At 33.9% G+C, this 16964-nt stretch overlaps 1 protein-coding gene across 9 annotated transcripts in view; it reads left to right on the forward strand.

Annotated features, from left to right (window-relative positions):
• LOC129944464 (vacuole membrane protein 1-like) overlaps positions 1-12720 on the forward strand; it is a 33896-nt gene extending 21176 nt beyond the window's left edge. For 6 of the 9 annotated variants that reach the window (XM_056053895.1, XM_056053896.1, XM_056053897.1 and 3 more), the window contains 5 exons: positions 3739-4180; positions 7899-8236; positions 8300-8581; positions 11733-12039; positions 12107-12720. In XM_056053895.1, the coding sequence (XP_055909870.1) occupies positions 3746-4180; positions 7899-8236; positions 8300-8581; positions 11733-12039; positions 12107-12541 (1797 nt within the window). In that variant the 5' untranslated portion in view covers positions 3739-3745 and the 3' untranslated portion in view covers positions 12542-12720. Of the gene's footprint in view, positions 1-3738; positions 4181-7875; positions 8237-8299; positions 8582-11732; positions 12040-12106 lie in introns of all 9 variants that reach the window. The other 3 variants (XM_056053901.1, XM_056053902.1, XM_056053903.1) reach the window with 2 other exon arrangements.
• The last annotated feature ends 4244 nt before the right edge of the window (positions 12721-16964 follow it).

Here is a 16964-nt window from a genome sequence, read left to right on the forward strand (position 1 = left end):
AACAAGATACTACTTAAAATGTAAGTAAAAGCCTGTCGTAATAAAAGGTTAATAATAAAATTATCATTTCACTTGAAAAATACCGTTACAGAGCTACTACAGTGCAAAAATAGCTAGTGTCCTATTATGTGTGAGAGGTTAAGGCATCAGTTATAGCTATCATTGGTTTTCATCATTGAAAACAAACAGGAATTTTTTTGACAGGTCGTTTATAGCAATGATTAAAAACTTCTGTCATTGAATAAAAATGTTCTAATTGAAATCCACCGAAAATGTTTTACTGACAGAAATCTGTCATTGGAATTGTGTGAAATTGGAATACAAATCAGTGGAACGTTTCGTTTTGGACATAAAATTATCAGCTGTTCAGGAAAATAAATTTCCTTCAGGAAAATAGAAAAATACATTTTTAGAGAAAAATAAATGCACTTTGTATTCTTAAACAAAATTCTTTGTGTTTTAAAAAAATGTCCAGTTCGATTTGGATAATGGCTATAACTGGCCCCTGGCCAGTGCGTTGGACTGTCATGCCAGAGGTCTTGGGTTTGATCCCTGCCTATGCCAGCTAAAATATTTTCACGGGTACTGAATTCTTGCTAGGAATTGACAAATTCTCCAAAGTAACTCTTGTCATGAAAAAGTGCTTTCTTAAATTAGCCGTTCGGATTCGGCATATAAACTGTAGGTCCCCTCCATTCCTAACAACATAACTCGCACACAGGCATGGTTGAGAGTTGTAAGCCACTAGGCCCTAGTTATCACCGGATTGTTGAGCCACCTAATTTATTTTTATTTATTTGCTAATAAATTAATAATTTGAAATGCAGTTTTTTATTTAAACTTACACTTATAGAAAAATCTGTGTAAAACCAACCTAAATTACGTGTTAACCTAACTATGCGCTAGCGCCCGTTTGAGCCTACTTATCTTTAAGGTAAGTTAACCTTTTTTACTTAGGTAAATCCATGATGTGTAATGTTGCCTTAGATCTATGTTAATTTGCGTCAGATTTGCTTAGGTAATTTTTTATGAGTTTACCTAATCCATTTACCTTATCCAAGACTAAATTACCTTAGAATATAACCTACACTTGCATGTTTTTACCCAAGTAAGGTGTTAATCTGCCTGAACATCTAAGGAAGCACACTCAGTGCTTACCTTAAAGCTAGGGTAATTTATGTCCGTGTGCTTTGGTAGTTTTACCGTGCACTAGTGTAATTTTTACCTTAGCAAGATGTAAGAATGCCTGAGTACTTAAGGTAATCTGCCAAATATTTACCTTATTGTTGGGGTAACTTGTGTTCGTTTGCCAAAGTAATTTTACCCTCCCCTAGGGTGATTTTTACCAAGTTTTTACCTTAACAAGAGGTAAAAATGCCTTAGTATTTAAGGTAATCTGACAATTGTTTGCCTTATAGCTAAGGTAACTTATGTTCGTTTGCTTAGGTAATTTTACCTTCCCCTAGGGTGATTTTGTCAAGTGCTTACCTTAGCAAGAGGTAAAAATGCCTTAGTATTTAAGGTGATCTGTCAGATGTTTGCCTTATAGCTAGGGTAACTTATGTCCGTTTGCGAAGGGAATTTAACCCCTCACTAGTGTGCGTTTTACCAATCTTTTACCTAAGTAAAAGGTCATGATGAACAATTATTTTAGGTAGTATACCAATTTTTTTTCACTTGATTAGTAATAAAAACCTAAACATGAATTTCATATTTTTTTATTTTTTTAAAGATAAAATACATAGGTATTCATTTTATATTACAGAAGTTCGTCTAATAAATAAGAAATATGTTGATCGATATCGTCTAAAAAGGTCTGCACAGATGGGATTATATCACCATCATCAATTTCAAGGAAATAAATTTTGATAAATGTCCACACCGAAAGACATTGTGGAGGATATTGAATGTTAAGAACGAAAGTAGTTTTTTAAATAAAAATCAATGCATTCTAAATATGACTTCATTTTATACTTAACGTTATCTACAGCAACGTAAAATTCTTTAAAATTGAACTTTTCACCCGCAACAATAATAATCGGCTGAAGTCTAACTTTTTTCTGGATGCACTCCTCTCGTCTTTGATTCAGAAGACTGTCTAGTGTCTATGTAAGACATAAGCGCTTGGTTGAAGTTACATCGTTATTTATTATTTTGGAGGGAAAATTGCTTTATTTTTAAGGCAGATTTACATAAGCGCTTGGGTAAAGTTACAACGATCAAATTGGAGGGAAAAATACCTCATATTTAAGGGAAATTTACCTTAGCGCTTTGGTAAAGTTACAATGTTATTTCTAATTTTGGAGGGAAAACCACCTTACATTTAAGGCAGATTTACACATGAGCTTAAGGTGAATTTATACCTAAGAAATAGGGTAAAGGGCAGAGTTACCTTATATATAAAGCAAATTTACCTAAGTTTTTGGGAAAATTTACCCAAGCTAAGGAAAAATAAAATACGCTAGCAATTTAAGGCAGTTTAACCTAAATTTTACTACCCAAGTCGTACATAAATTGACTTAAATCTAGGGTAAAATTACGCCTGACTAACAAATTCTACACAAAAAAAATCACCTAAGGCGATTAAGGGAATTTTACACAGTTTTTTTCTCTGAGTGTAATTTAAATATGTAATAAAATGATTTTTAAGTTCTATTACTTCTATTTGTTTTTTGGAGAAATATCATTGCGAAATTTACATTCTGTTTGTCCGATTAGTCGTTGGAGCCACAGTATTTGTTTAAAAATAATTATAAATAAATAAAACAATTTGTAAACAAAAATAAAGATCTAAATATGACGATGTATTGTCGCGACCGGTATAAAATTTTCATCTGTAATTAATTATTGTACACAAAAATCCTTAATAATATTTTTCAGTTTCCCAATTGCCTAACAGATCTATAAAATGTTTTTTTTTTCGTTTCGAGAACTCAGTAGCAGTTCTGTGTATATTTATTTAATGGATCTGCATTTTACTTTCACTCGAAATAAAATTAAATTCGAAAAATAAAGAACAAATTGTCATCTCTTAAAACTAATAAAAGCTCTTATTGATTTCATTTTAATGATGTTGGAAAGTTCCTAAAATCAATGCAAATGTTTAAATACTCAAAACAAATTTAATAGCTTTTGAAATTTAATTTCACTTGATTTCTAGAACCTAGAACATATGTTCCTAGCTACACGAGGTCATTCGAGAAAAAAAAGTAAGCAACCATACAACTGCGGTTATGTCAACGCGTCTGCTAAGAAACAAAACTAACCTATAGCTAACCCAAAGTAAAGCCCCATAGAATTATTTCAGTAATTTAAACTTAATGTTATCAATGAAAATTATATTTAAATTTCTCCATTATTATTGTGTCTTTTAATTGTTTCAAACCATATTATCTAATATTCATACAAAATCAATTGTTAACTACAGAATATTAGATAATTTTTGTTGCCATTGAATCACCTTTTTTGGTAGACGTGCACTAGAAATGTATACTTTTGTCATGTAGATTTGAATGAGGTAATCGACCAAAATTTGAAACACATTATAATTTTTTGTTTTTAATATTTGTGCTTGAATAAGAAAATAATTTTATTACTCTTTGCCAAAAATAAAACATAAAAAGTACACAAAACTAGAAAAGTGCATCAAATTGAACACAATTTTTATGAAAGAAAAACTTATTATTTTATTTCCTTTATTTAAAACAAAAATATTTAAATTGCAAATAAAACACGCAGATATAATATGCCATCCCGACATCGATTACGTTATGCATCAACAAGTAGCGCACCGCAAGCTCTTTTAAATATTAACAATCAAAACAATCTTAAAGCATCAGCATCGGCTGCCTCCTCGAAAGCGGCTGTAAATTCAACAAATTCTCCTTCATCTTTTACACCAAGAGGATTGAATGGAAATAATTTAAGTCATCTGAATAATAGTGGTTGCACGACATTGGCAGCAAATAAGCACCAACATCAACTTCATCATAACCATCCTAATCATTCTCATCATCTCCATCAATGTCACAGCAACAACACCGGCGAAGGATGTTCTATTGAATCTTTCCCAGATGACAAGCAAGTACGATTAGCCCATTTGTTGACGTTGACCAAAGAACAGTTAAAAGTCGAGTGTCGCAAACGAGGTCAGAAAACAAATGGAAATCGCTTTGAGCTGGTAAATATCTTCAAAACAGAAGTTATTTTGTTTTTAGTTTGTTCGGTTCGTTAAATGTTTTCATTTAATTTAGTTTATTTTTTATTATTTTTGTTTTGGTCAATGACAACAAGTTTATTTTTGTATACATTATAATTTAAAATAAACACAAACATTTCAAACAAATTAAATTAACTTAAGGAAGAGTCCTTGTAGTTTTAATCCTATTAAGAATGAAAACACGACAAACTAACAAACTAGGTTGAAGTCAGAATTAATTATGCCAGTAGATTATTTGAAAATTGAATATTTTTGAGGTCTTCCGACTCCACTGGGTCGAAAGTTATGACTCTCAATAACTCATTTTTTTAATTAACTTTATCTTTTTTTAAAGCGAACACTTTAAAATAGATTTTTCAAAGGTGAAATTAATTTTCTTTAACATATTTGAATTTGGTTGGTATTTAACAGACAAACCCGAATTCTAATAAGCTCTAAATTCTAACATTTCCTTAACACATAAAAATAAAAATAGGACATTACGTCAATACTTTAATTTGTTTTATTATGATAGATAGACCTAGGACAGTTTTGAGTGGAACAAAATACCAGAATCATCTATTCGATGACCAATATTTTTAATGATGCTGAGGTATGATTCGAAGTTCAAAATCGTTTATGTGTCGAACTATCACATCCTTTAGATCTTAATTGTTCTTGGCTAATTCACGTAGACTTTTTCTTTACAATATCCCCAAGGCGGGTAATTGACATCGTCAAGATATTATGTAACCATTGACCATCCTTTTGAAACTAAATATCTTAAAAAAGTACGGCCTGATAACGCCTCCAGCTAATAAACCGCATTAAACAGTCACTGTGGATAAATTGGCTTTCAACATTGACTGATGGATTCATTTTTACTCAAATGCGACAAATTTGCTTGTTACCGACCGAATTCACTGAGGTGAAAGTGTTGAAGGTGATTGCGTGTATCCATAAACGCAAAAAATCTGCGTTAGTACAATCGAATTTTTTTCTGATGCATTGAATGCCGTCCCAATGCAGAATGTCTGCAGTAAACAAAAAGGTCTGAGGAACGTCCGATTTGTATGTAAATAGAGTTCATAAACGTCAGAGAAAAATGGCTGCCAAACAAATTTTGTTGAACTTTATTTTTGATTTGCTCACCGCAAAAGAAAATTATAATTATATTTTTGCAGCCAAAAAAATTCACGGGGGTTATTATGAAAAACGATAATCGTTTTTAATACGAAGTTTTTTTGTGAAATTGCGATTACAAAACACGATTGCAGAAGCGCGTATTTGTAAAATTGCGATTATGAGAAACTAGAATCGTAAAAAAATATACTCTTGTTCAGCTTTTGTTTTGGCAGGTTACTGTCAAATGTTAAACATTGCAAATGATATAAATTTAAGGCACAGAATATTTTCCATTACTGGCAATATTTTTGTTAGAGTGTCCGATAAAGTTGGTTGTGCCATACTAACAAGGAAATCCTGTCCGGTTCCTCTTTGATATCCTCTGCCAGAAATCGAAGTGTTGCAGCTAATTTCAATACATTTGGTATATGTGTAGAATTAAAACTTGGAAGGTGTGGATCAATCTCATATTTAAACGCTTCCTTGTTCAGACGAAAAAGTTGCTTGAACCTTGAAAATATTTTAGGAATTTACTTAAATACAGGATGAACATTTACTTACGTGGAATTTGAAAGGCTCATTCGGTCAGATTAATCTCTTAAGAGTGCCCTTGTTACACGCATTTCTCCTTCGGATTCAAATTCATCTTCGTTTTCAAGAAAGTAATCGCAATGAAAAATCATTTTACCAAACCGATCAAATTTAAACTTAAAACTTTTCCAACATTCACATTTTGACATTTGTAAATAGGTGTAAAGTTAGTTGCGTTTTTAAAAAAAATACCATTTTTAATTTTTGGCTGGCAACATTTTCTTAATTCCATTTTCGTTTCTCATATACCCTGGTTACAAGAGGAGATCGAGGAATCGAATCGAATTGAGATTTCGATCCAGGTACATGGTAGCACTGAATCGAGGAATCGAATTCAAATGGAATCGAAATGACATTTGGGTTTTATTTGTGTGCGTACTGCTACGTGAATAACTTTCAAATAAATTCAAAATTTTTTAACAATGCTCTCAACAGAAAGACGAGCGCCAAATTAAATTAAGCTTAGAACCAAAAATACTCCATTTAAATAGAGTATTTTTGCTTAGAACAAACTTATTGCACGATTCAGGTTTACAAACAAATTTTCTATTCGATTCACCTCTTTCAGTGGGATTGGATCGAGTAATCCTATTTCGATCCGATCCAAGTCTATACGGCGCTAAATCCTGATTCAAATCGGATTCAATTCTCCTTGTAAACGCGGTAATAATCGCTCTACGCCATGAGTTTCGTTTTTCTGGGTTTCGTTTTTTCTGCCATTCGTTTCGTATTTCATAATGAGGGCCCAGCTGCACAATCTGACGACATTCTGACGTTTATGAACGGTAGGTATTGCAGTTCGACTAGGTTAGTTCGATCGAAAATCTGACTATGAACGCAGATAACGCAGTTCTTATGGCTGAATCACAAACTCGCTTTAGCTTCGGCAAATATTTTGTTTGTTGACATTTGTGTACAGCTGTTGAGCTGTCAGACAAAGCAAATGTACAGATAATTGAACTAGAGCTTCGGTTTGCAGTCACATTACGTTATATAACTTTCTTTTCCTTACGATTGTCAAACGAAACGTGAGGTCGAAGCTCCATTGTGATAGCATGCATTGAATTCCTATGGCTGAACTCGTAAACGTCAGGTGAAGCCGAAGCTGAAGCGTGTTTGTGATTCAGCCATTAGTTAGGCTGACGTTTATGAATACACCCATTTTCTTTGTGAATTCATTATTCACTAAACTAAATGTATGCATTTTGATTTGAACACCCTTTTTTGGTTTTGTAAAAGACAGAAACGAAAAAAATGTCACAGTTTACCAAAAGACTTGACGTTAAAATGTGACTCACAAATAACTTCATGCCTTATGGCTGGATCACCCTCTATAGAAATAACTCTCCAAATGTTAATATTTTTTGCGATCACTTTTAAATATGGAAATAAGTTTGAGCGGTGTTAAATGTTAGCCTTATCTCGAACGTAGAGACTTAAACAATTGATAAGATTTTAGATTAAAAAAAAAAAAACTTTTTGAAGCGCGAGGCCGAAACAAATACAATATGTCTGATTGTTGGTAAAATACCGCATCCTAAAGCTGATTCAAAATAACATGTGCCATCTTTTTTTAGTTGATATTAGGACTTCTTTTAATGTTGTTGAAAATATTATCCTTTCTCCGGTATACAATTTGTTACCACGGTTAAAGGCAGTCCACACACAGTATGGTAGTTGTGCTGTGAAGGCTATATCTTCTCGTGATTAAGCATCTTCACTTAAGCATGCACTTAATTTTCTAATTTTTACAAAATTTTCTTTGGAACGTTCTTTAGTTTTTTATTATTTTCCATGATAATAAGGTTTCAATATTGATTGACTGGTGGTGTTATTGAATTTAAACTGACCTTGTTCATTTTTGATTTTGGTTGATTGAATTTGTTACTTTAATTTCTTCTATTTTACTTTGTTTTATTTTGTTTATTTATATTTATTCATACACATGTAATGTAATGTAGATTTTGTTTATTTTTATCTAAAGTTACAACGTCTTGGCATAAAAATGTCTCAAATGCAAAAGAAAGGTCAACAAAATCTCGATAACTCACCTCGCAGCCGAAAAAACAACTCCAATATGGATCTAAACTTAAAGTCCTCTCACACTAGTGGTGTAAGTTCACAGAAAAAGGCAAATGGTTCTCCAAACGGAACTCCACCGCAGCAACAACAACAAATTATTATGAAGAAAAAAACACAAAAGACTAATAAAGATAAGGAACGTGAAGAACGCGAACAACTTGTCCTGTTGCGAAGTCCCATCCAAACCATCAAGTATTGCTCATTAGAAATAGTTACACTTACACAAACATACGGAAGACAGTAAATAATTTTTATTATTTCTAAAATATATAAATATTGAATCAATTTTGTTTTGTTTTTTAGGCTGTTGCAGCACCGAACTCTTTTAGCCGGATTTTTATTATTAGCTATCATTTTAAGCATATTATACAATATTCCTGGACAACATCAAATAGCTGTAGAAATGATTCGTAGGAATACATGGTTCTTTATCTATTGGATTGGTTTGGGAATACTTTCTTCAGTTGGCCTTGGTACTGGCTTACATACGTTCTTGTTGTATCTTGGACCACATATAGCTAGTGTTACCTTGGCTGCCTATGAGTGCAATGCTTTGAATTTTCCAAAGCCACCGTACCCAGATGAGTAAGTGTTATGTGTGCGTGTTTTTTTTTTAATTATTTCTGAAAAGGCTTTCATGGCTTCATTTTTAAAATGCTGGCAGCACAGTTACATAGACTACCGGTCAAAAGTTTGAGACCACCTTTAAAGGGCTGCTTTATTCGTACCTGGCGCTTGGATTTATGAATGAATATAGGATTTTTTTACATGTTTTGTTAACTTAGACCATTTATAAAAGGTGCAAGTGAAAAAACCCCACATGATAATCCTTTTTTGTAAATTATGAGAAATTTTGTGAAAAATGATAAAAAAAACCATTATTGGGTTTTTGGCTTCTATTTGGATTTCCCATAGTTTTTATTTTATTATGACTTTTTACATTCAATTTGTATTTTTTTTATGACTGGGTTAATATTAAATGGTAAAAAAATGTAAAATTTGAATACCTGCATATTCAGGATTTTGTATATAATGCTCGGTTTGATCCAATTTAAATTTATTTGAGACTGTGATCTTCTGCAGTAAACAAAGTGCGCATCATGGGAAAAGTTTAGGAATTAACTATTGAAACTCGATCTGCGATTATGACCCTTATTGAAGAAGGCTATTCGCAAAGAGAAATCGCCACAAAACTGAAGATATCCAAAGGGGCAGTTAACAGGACCATACAGCGTTACTCTAGTAACGGCGGTTTTAAGGATAAACCGAGGTCAGGACGACCTAGAATTACGACGAAAACCGAAGATCTGCATTTCATTACCATAAGCAAGCGTTTTAGGAAGAAAACAGCAACAGAAATTCGCGCCGAGATCAATTAAATCCGGGAAGAACCATTATCTGTATCAACGATACAACGAAGGCTAAGGCATGCTTTTTTATAATAAGCGCACACTCAAAGGGATATACTACCCTTATTATGTAGACACAGTGTGAGCACTAGGAAAGGGAGAGAGGGGTTGAAAGGAGTTGTCGGTGCACATTGATTTTGAATTCCTGAATATTGCAATAGCTGGGAAAGATAGAGTGTGGCAAGGCATTCCACATTCGCATAGTACGGCTAAAGAACGAATCTCTGTACTTGACAGTACGACTAAAGTTGGGCTCGAGAGTATATTGATGAGCATTCCTAGAAGAGCGAGTATTACGGTTGAACTGTTTAGGGGGAGGAATGCAACTGGCTATTTCACTAGAGCATAAAGCATTAAAATACAAGACAAGAAATCAATCTAAATGCTCTACGTTCAATACTATCCAAGAGTTATAATCAACCTTTGGACGTATATAAGTCTTGTAAATAACAGCTAGATCAGAGGGGGAGAAAAACTTCTTGCATCGCCTTAGAAAACCCAAACATCTTGCGGCATTTTTTGCGACATCGTGTATGTGATCGTTCCACAAAAGGTGGTTGGTGATACACATATCGAGATGTTCAGTTTCCTCGATACAAGTGCCATTTATGGATAATGGCAGGGGGGGTATATCTCGCTTTAAAGATACAAGACAGCATTGCGTTTTCGAAGCATTAAATTGTACGTCGGTCGGAATTTAATGAGCTTATATATTTTGTCGTTGCAGTTCCACGTTCGAAGAAGAGGGGTGTGAATCTGAAAACGAATATGAAAAGCTAAGAGTACTATCGTCAGCGAAACAATGTATTGGATTGGATGTTGCAGACAGGAGATCATTAATAAAAATGAGAAAGAGTGTTGGAGATAGAACAGAGCCCTGGGGCACACCAGCATTTATTTTGTAGTTTTCAGACTTGAATCCATCGGATACAACTTCTATTGAACTATTTGAAAGGTAATTACTAATCCAATAAAGGAGAGATTCATGAAAACCGAAAGCACGCATTTTCGATAAGAGAGCCTGATGCCAAACCCTATCAAAAGCTTTTGAAATATCAAGTGCAATAATCTTACTTTCTCCAAAACTATGTAAAGATTTGTTCTACTGTTCGGTGAGATGAACCATGAGATCACCAGTGGACCTATTGCTACGAAAGCCGTATTATCGGTCATTAAGAAGCTTTCGATCTTCGAGATATTTCTTGAGCTGATAATTAATCAGTGTTTCCATGACCTTGGAAAGAAGGGACGTAAGTGCTGGAATTTTTGGGGCGTTGCAGTGCGGAAACCACTTCTACGACCCCAAAACAAGAACAAACGGTTGAAATGGGACAGATGAAGACTTCAACAGAGTCTTATGGAACAAAGAGTCCAAGTTTGAGATATTTGACTTAAATCGAAGAGTGTACGCCAGGCGCAGTGCTGAACAGAAGATGGTACCAGCCTGTTTGGTCCCAACTGTAAAGCATGATGGCGGTTCAGTAATGGTGTGGGGATGTTTTTCCTTCGATAGAGTAGGAGATCTAACACAAGTGATCGGAAGAATGCATAAAGAAGTCTATAAAACGATATTGGAAGACCACTTTTTGGTATCTGGACTCCGATTAATTTGTGAAGGTTTTGTATTCCAGCAAGACAATGACCCGAAACACACTTCAAAACTTTGCCGGGGATATCTGAAACAAAAAGAAGATGAGGAAATTGTAAAAGTAATGGTATGGCCACCGCAGTCTCTAGATATTAAGCCCATTCAGCTCTTATGGGAAGAGCTTGACAGAAATATCAGGAATCACCACATAACATCGGAATCTGCTCTTTGGGAAACTCTACAAAATTGCTGGAATAATATTCCACAAGAAAAAAATACAAAACCTTGTAAGAAGATTGGCCAAAATTGTAAAAAAAATTATTGAATTTAAAGGAGGGGTTTTTGATGAAAACTCAATTTAGAGCTTTTATTGGTTTTTCAAATAAACAATTTATGTTTAGTACAAAACTAGTTTATATTTTTCTATCATTCACTTTTTTCCTAAAACTTCAGTTTAGGGGTTAAAACTTTTGACCGATAGTGTACATCAATTTCACTGGCGGATAAAACTACGTATTTTTCTGTCACACAAACAAAATAATAATTTTCCAAACTTCGATTCTAACTATCTGCTCAAAATTTAAAAATACTTGCGCATAAAAACAACTGAAAAAAGCCAAATCGGCTTTGCCGCTCTGAATTCATGGCATTTTAAAGATTACACTTATTTTAACCCACCTTTTCGGATTTTATTTTATAAATATAAATTAGTTATGGTATTAACGTTATCTACTTACAGTATTATATGCCCGGAAGTGCCGAATTTATCACAACCACCTAATTTGTGGAATATTATGCGAAAAGTTCGATTAGAAGCATTCTTGTGGGGGGCAGGCACAGCGCTTGGAGAATTACCACCATATTTCATGGCTAAGGCGGCTCGTTTGTCTGGCTATGACCCTGAAGATGCCGAAGATATTGCCGCCTTTGAAGAGCTAAAAGCAAAAAAAGGCCAAAAAGACCTTGGATTTGTTGATAGAGGAAAGTTGCTTATGGAACGTGTTGTTGAAAAAATCGGATTTTTGGGCATTTTAGCTTGTGCTAGCGTATGTTACAAAATATAAGAATAATAATGAGCAACTAAAGATGATTAATTTAAATTTTTCTTTACAGATTCCAAATCCTTTGTTCGATTTAGCTGGTATTACATGCGGTCATTTCCTTGTCCCATTTTGGACATTCTTTGGTGCAACTCTTATTGGAAAAGCCATTATAAAGATGCACATCCAGAAAGTATTTGTCATAATTGCATTCAATGAGTCACTTATCGAACGTGCAGTCGATATGCTACAAATCATTCCGATATTCGGAAAGAAACTTCAAGAGCCATTCAAAGGATTTCTACAAAATCAAAAACATCGCCTGCATCGCCAAAAGAATGCCGGAATCAAGGAATCCGGCAATTTACTCTCAAAGGTCTTTGAGACATTTGTAATTTGCATGGTATGCTATTTTGTTATGTCGATCGTGAATTCTCTGGCGCAGAATTACCATAAGCGTATTCATAAAAAAGGGAAGAAAGTCGTTAAAAAGGTCGCTAGAGATTAAGCGCCCTTACAAATCCTCAACCGCTGGACTAGTTTACAAATAAATGTACATTATTAATTTAATTTGTATTTTCCGTTTTGTTTTGTTTCTTTATTTTTTCTTTTAAATAATTATTATTTAATGTCATTGTGTTTTTGTTTTGAATAATAAATTATTTGAATGCATGTTCTGATTCTTGATCAAGCTTTTATAAAAAAAAAATTTAAAATATGTGTGTAAGACAATTAAAGTTATGAAATATGAATTTAATAAGATTTTATAGAATATTTAGATGTGGATTAACTTTATCTTTGAGAAGAAAAAAAAAAACACCAAAGACAAAATAAACAATTTCAATAGTTAAACAAATGAATTAAATCCATAGTGTAGTACAAATCTTTGATTAAATTAACTATTATTACTTTTGCCAGCAGTAATTCTTAACGGGTAAGCTTTAAGGAAGAATTTTCTTAGATTGAGATTGTGATTTTAAATACACAGCTGTCTTCAAAATGATAGGGAATTGCTTTGAGAAGGCTAACTACGAGTATGTTTCGCTACATTTTATGGAATGGTGACAAAAAATAACCTCCTTTTTGGGTCAGGCTGCAGGAAAAATATTAGCGTCCTCAAGGAAAAGAGTTTCACTTCCTTTATATTAAAACAAAAAACCGCGAAACAATGATACAGTTGCCTCATTGTTTGGTAAGTGGGCTTCGCCAGCATTGAATTTCGAAATATCATCGAATTATCGATTGAGAATTGGTGAGCGGATCATTAGCCACCATGGTTCCCAACTATGTATGTACATATGTACAGTGTTGGCCAAAACTAAAGATTCTTTTTTAATAAAAAAAATCTTTGTAATTTAAATGCATAAAGATGCATATATTTCAATTCGCTAATAGTTTACAAAAATGTTTGAACTTTAAAAATCAAAATTATAGAAACAAAAAATAAATATTTTACTCCTTAAAAAATTACAATAAAAAATGTCTTTTCTGTCTTACCAAAACAAAAGCAACTTTATTTACAAATAAAATAATCTACTCAAGAACTTGATTTTTAATCCATATTTTGTGGAGAAACCGTTATTTTCGATCACTGCTCTGCATCTTCTAGGCATACTCTCAGTAAGATTCCTGATAATAGTGCTAAGGATACTATTCCAAGTCTCTTTGACTTGTGCAAAGAGGTCATTTGGAGTTTTACAGCTTTCGCGTACAATTCTCCGATCTACAATCTCCCATAGATTCTCTATGGAGTTGAGATCCGGAGACTGTCCTGGCCATTCCATCAACTCAACTTTACAACCTTGGGGGTGTGTTTTGGATCGTCGTTGTGCTGGAAAGTCAATTTAAGAGGAACATTCTTTTCTGCGTTGGGGAGCATTTCCAAAATGTCTTTGTATACAAAGCGATACATTATCCCATCTATTTTATGAATAGGACCTACTCCCTGTCCAGAGTTAATTGGACGACGAACACGTTGCACACCATCTGAACCCTTAAAATAAATTTGGATTCGTCAGAAAATAAAACTTGTCCAGTTTAAATGCTCTTTGGCAAATTTAAATCTCGCCTTCTTATTTTTGAGTGAAATAAAAGGTTTTTTTCACTATTTTGAACGATTTCAAACCACTATCCACCGCTCTCCGGTGAATCGTTCTTTTGCTCACTTCCAATGATAGATGATAGGTTTTTTTTTATTGCTAGGACAAGCAGTTTATCTTCTCTGAGCGTTTTTGCCCTTGCCCTACCACCTCTGTGGATAGTTTTCACGGTGTTATTCTTGTTAAATGATTTGATTAAGCGAGACATCACTGATTTATTAATATTAAACTTTTTGCAAGTTCTGATTGTTACGTTTCAAATGTCCAGATTGATTAAAAGCAACGGTGTTTTTTATCTTCTGATGTCATGCTTTAGTTTTGGCCAACGGTAAAACGAGTTGGAGATAATTGTTTGCTATTTCTTTCTTGCATTGTTGCTAACTACTTTCAGATTTAGTAAAATAATTAACAACAAGAGTGGCTATAGGCAACAAGAACAAAATTATGATTTCATGATCAATACAACAACACTGTATATACAGTATACACAAACTATGGCTTAAAAAACAAAAGCAACAGAACGACATTCCGGTAATTAAATGACAAAAACTTCTACAGTCTATGCCCCGTCGTCGTATAAAAACCTTCAAAACAAATTTAGGCTGTTGAAAAAATATCAAAACATTTTTTTAATTCAAAACAAACTGCTACATTAATCAAATTTGACCAATTCGCACACTGAGTTAAACATTTCCTATTTTGAACACTTCAAAACCTAAAAAACGTACATAATGTATAAGGTAAAGAATAATGTTTCGAGGAAAGATGAAAAATTACAAATGCAAATCGAAAATTGGAGGGTTTATTTAAATGAATAATAGAATGTCGGAAAAAATCGTTAAAAGTTTAACAAACCTGAACAAAAATAGCAAGATAAATTGGACGCCAATAAGTTGTCAAATAACTTTGATTAATTTTTAATTAATTAAGGTTGCCCTACAGTCCGGGCGGACCTGGCCCTCAACCAATATGCGTCTTCAGCCAGCTCGGTGCCTAGCTAGCTTTCTCCGGTTTCGAACGCCAAGTTGGTTGAGGTCTTCACCCACCTGCGTGCGCCACCTGAGCAACGGTCTTCCTCTACTGTGCCGTCTCTCGGGATTTGATTTGAAGGCCTTCCGGACTGTTGATGTACATTCGCTCTACATGAACCAACCATCTAAGTCGTTGGACTTTAAGGGCCCCCACTGACTGCAGACTTTTTATCGGCCGATAGTTTAGTCGGGTTGGGCTGAAAGTGCTCACACCAAGCCAACTAAACAGTTTGTTTGGTGAACAGGGTGATTATAGTTGCTCGAGAGAGGACTTTACTACTCAATTACCTTCTAAGTCCAAAGAAGCAGCGATTTGCAAGAGTTATTCTTCGTTTGATTTCAGTGCTGTTATCGTTTTCTGAATTTATAGCGGTGCTTAGGTAGACAAGGTCCTCAAACTACCTCAAAGTTATAGCTGTCCATGGTAACAGCATTGTACTTGGTTTTGCCCTCATTGCCCACTAAACCCATCTTCTCCGCTTCCGTCGCAATACTCAAAACCGCTCCACTGACATCATGTTTTAATCTTCCAATATTCCAACTTTGATATCAAATTTAATAATTGGCTAGTTAAGAACTAGGGGCCCGATTATGGGTTTCGCGGCAAATGGTTTTCCAGCGAGTTTGCCATTTTTCAATTACTGCTTACGCCTTCTTCGTTTTGAATTCGACCAATTAACGAATTCGAAGGCGAATTTGAAATGTCATAATGTTTGTTGGCGAGTTGAAATCCGACAACTTTTTTTTGGCGGATTCACAGGCGAAAGAGTGTTTATTATTATTCACTGGGCAGGTTCAGACAACATAAGGGACTACATTTGCAGTCAACTTCATTCTTTGAACGTAAATTTTGACCAAGGCAACTAGTTAGTTTTCCAATTGTCATGAATTTCAAATTCAGAGCTTTACTTCACAAATTTGTACTATAAGTTCATAGTACAAGAACTATCAAACACATTATTGTCTAAAAACAAGCTGTCTCATTCAAGCTACAAGTCGATTACGATTTGTCTTTTGTATTGTAAAGAAATAATACTTATTTCTTTTTTAAATTGAGAAGGAACCCGATTGAAACAGAAAACATTTGATGGAACTGTACAAAAAATAAATACATTATAGAGTAGTAAAGCTCAGCTTTCACATGAATGAAAGAACATTATCAGTTGTCATTTTGAAATAAGTTGTCTTAACTTGATAGTTAGGGAGATTTTTCTTGTATTGCTTTCCAGACAACTTTCCAATAAAGTTGCCTTAATTGGATGGCATTTTTTTGGCAGCTGGCCAATCAGATATTAGAAACTTGCCTTACTTTCAAGTCCCTTATGTCGCCTGAAGCTGCCCACTGTCGATTTCGTGGATTTTGTATGGTTTGTATTTATATAAAAATGTGGTTAGCTTTATTTTAATTTTCTTAAAATTTATCTACAATCCACAATAAAATATAAAATTTTGAATGACTCACCGCAAATTTCACAAATCCAATCACATGAAAACGAAATTTGTTTAAAGCTGTCAAAACACTGGAATATAGCAAGAAAAAGTAAAACAAAAAGTTTCAAATCACTGGAATATGGGAAGAATCATTTCGCTTCGCTGCTAATTCGTTAATAAGGAAATACGACCTCATAATCAGGCCCCAGGGCCTATAGTTGACTTATAACTCTTAACCATTCCAGTGTCTGAGTAATGTCAGATTGATGGAAAGGACCTACAGATTTTATGCCAAATCCTTAAGAGTAGTTTGAGAAAGCGAGAATTACTCTTGGAGGATTTGTCAAAGCAAGAGGTAATACCTGTGAAC

Source organism: Eupeodes corollae, chromosome 2 (genome assembly GCF_945859685.1).
Source record: "Eupeodes corollae chromosome 2, idEupCoro1.1, whole genome shotgun sequence".
Lineage (NCBI taxonomy): Eukaryota > Metazoa > Arthropoda > Insecta > Diptera > Syrphidae > Eupeodes > Eupeodes corollae.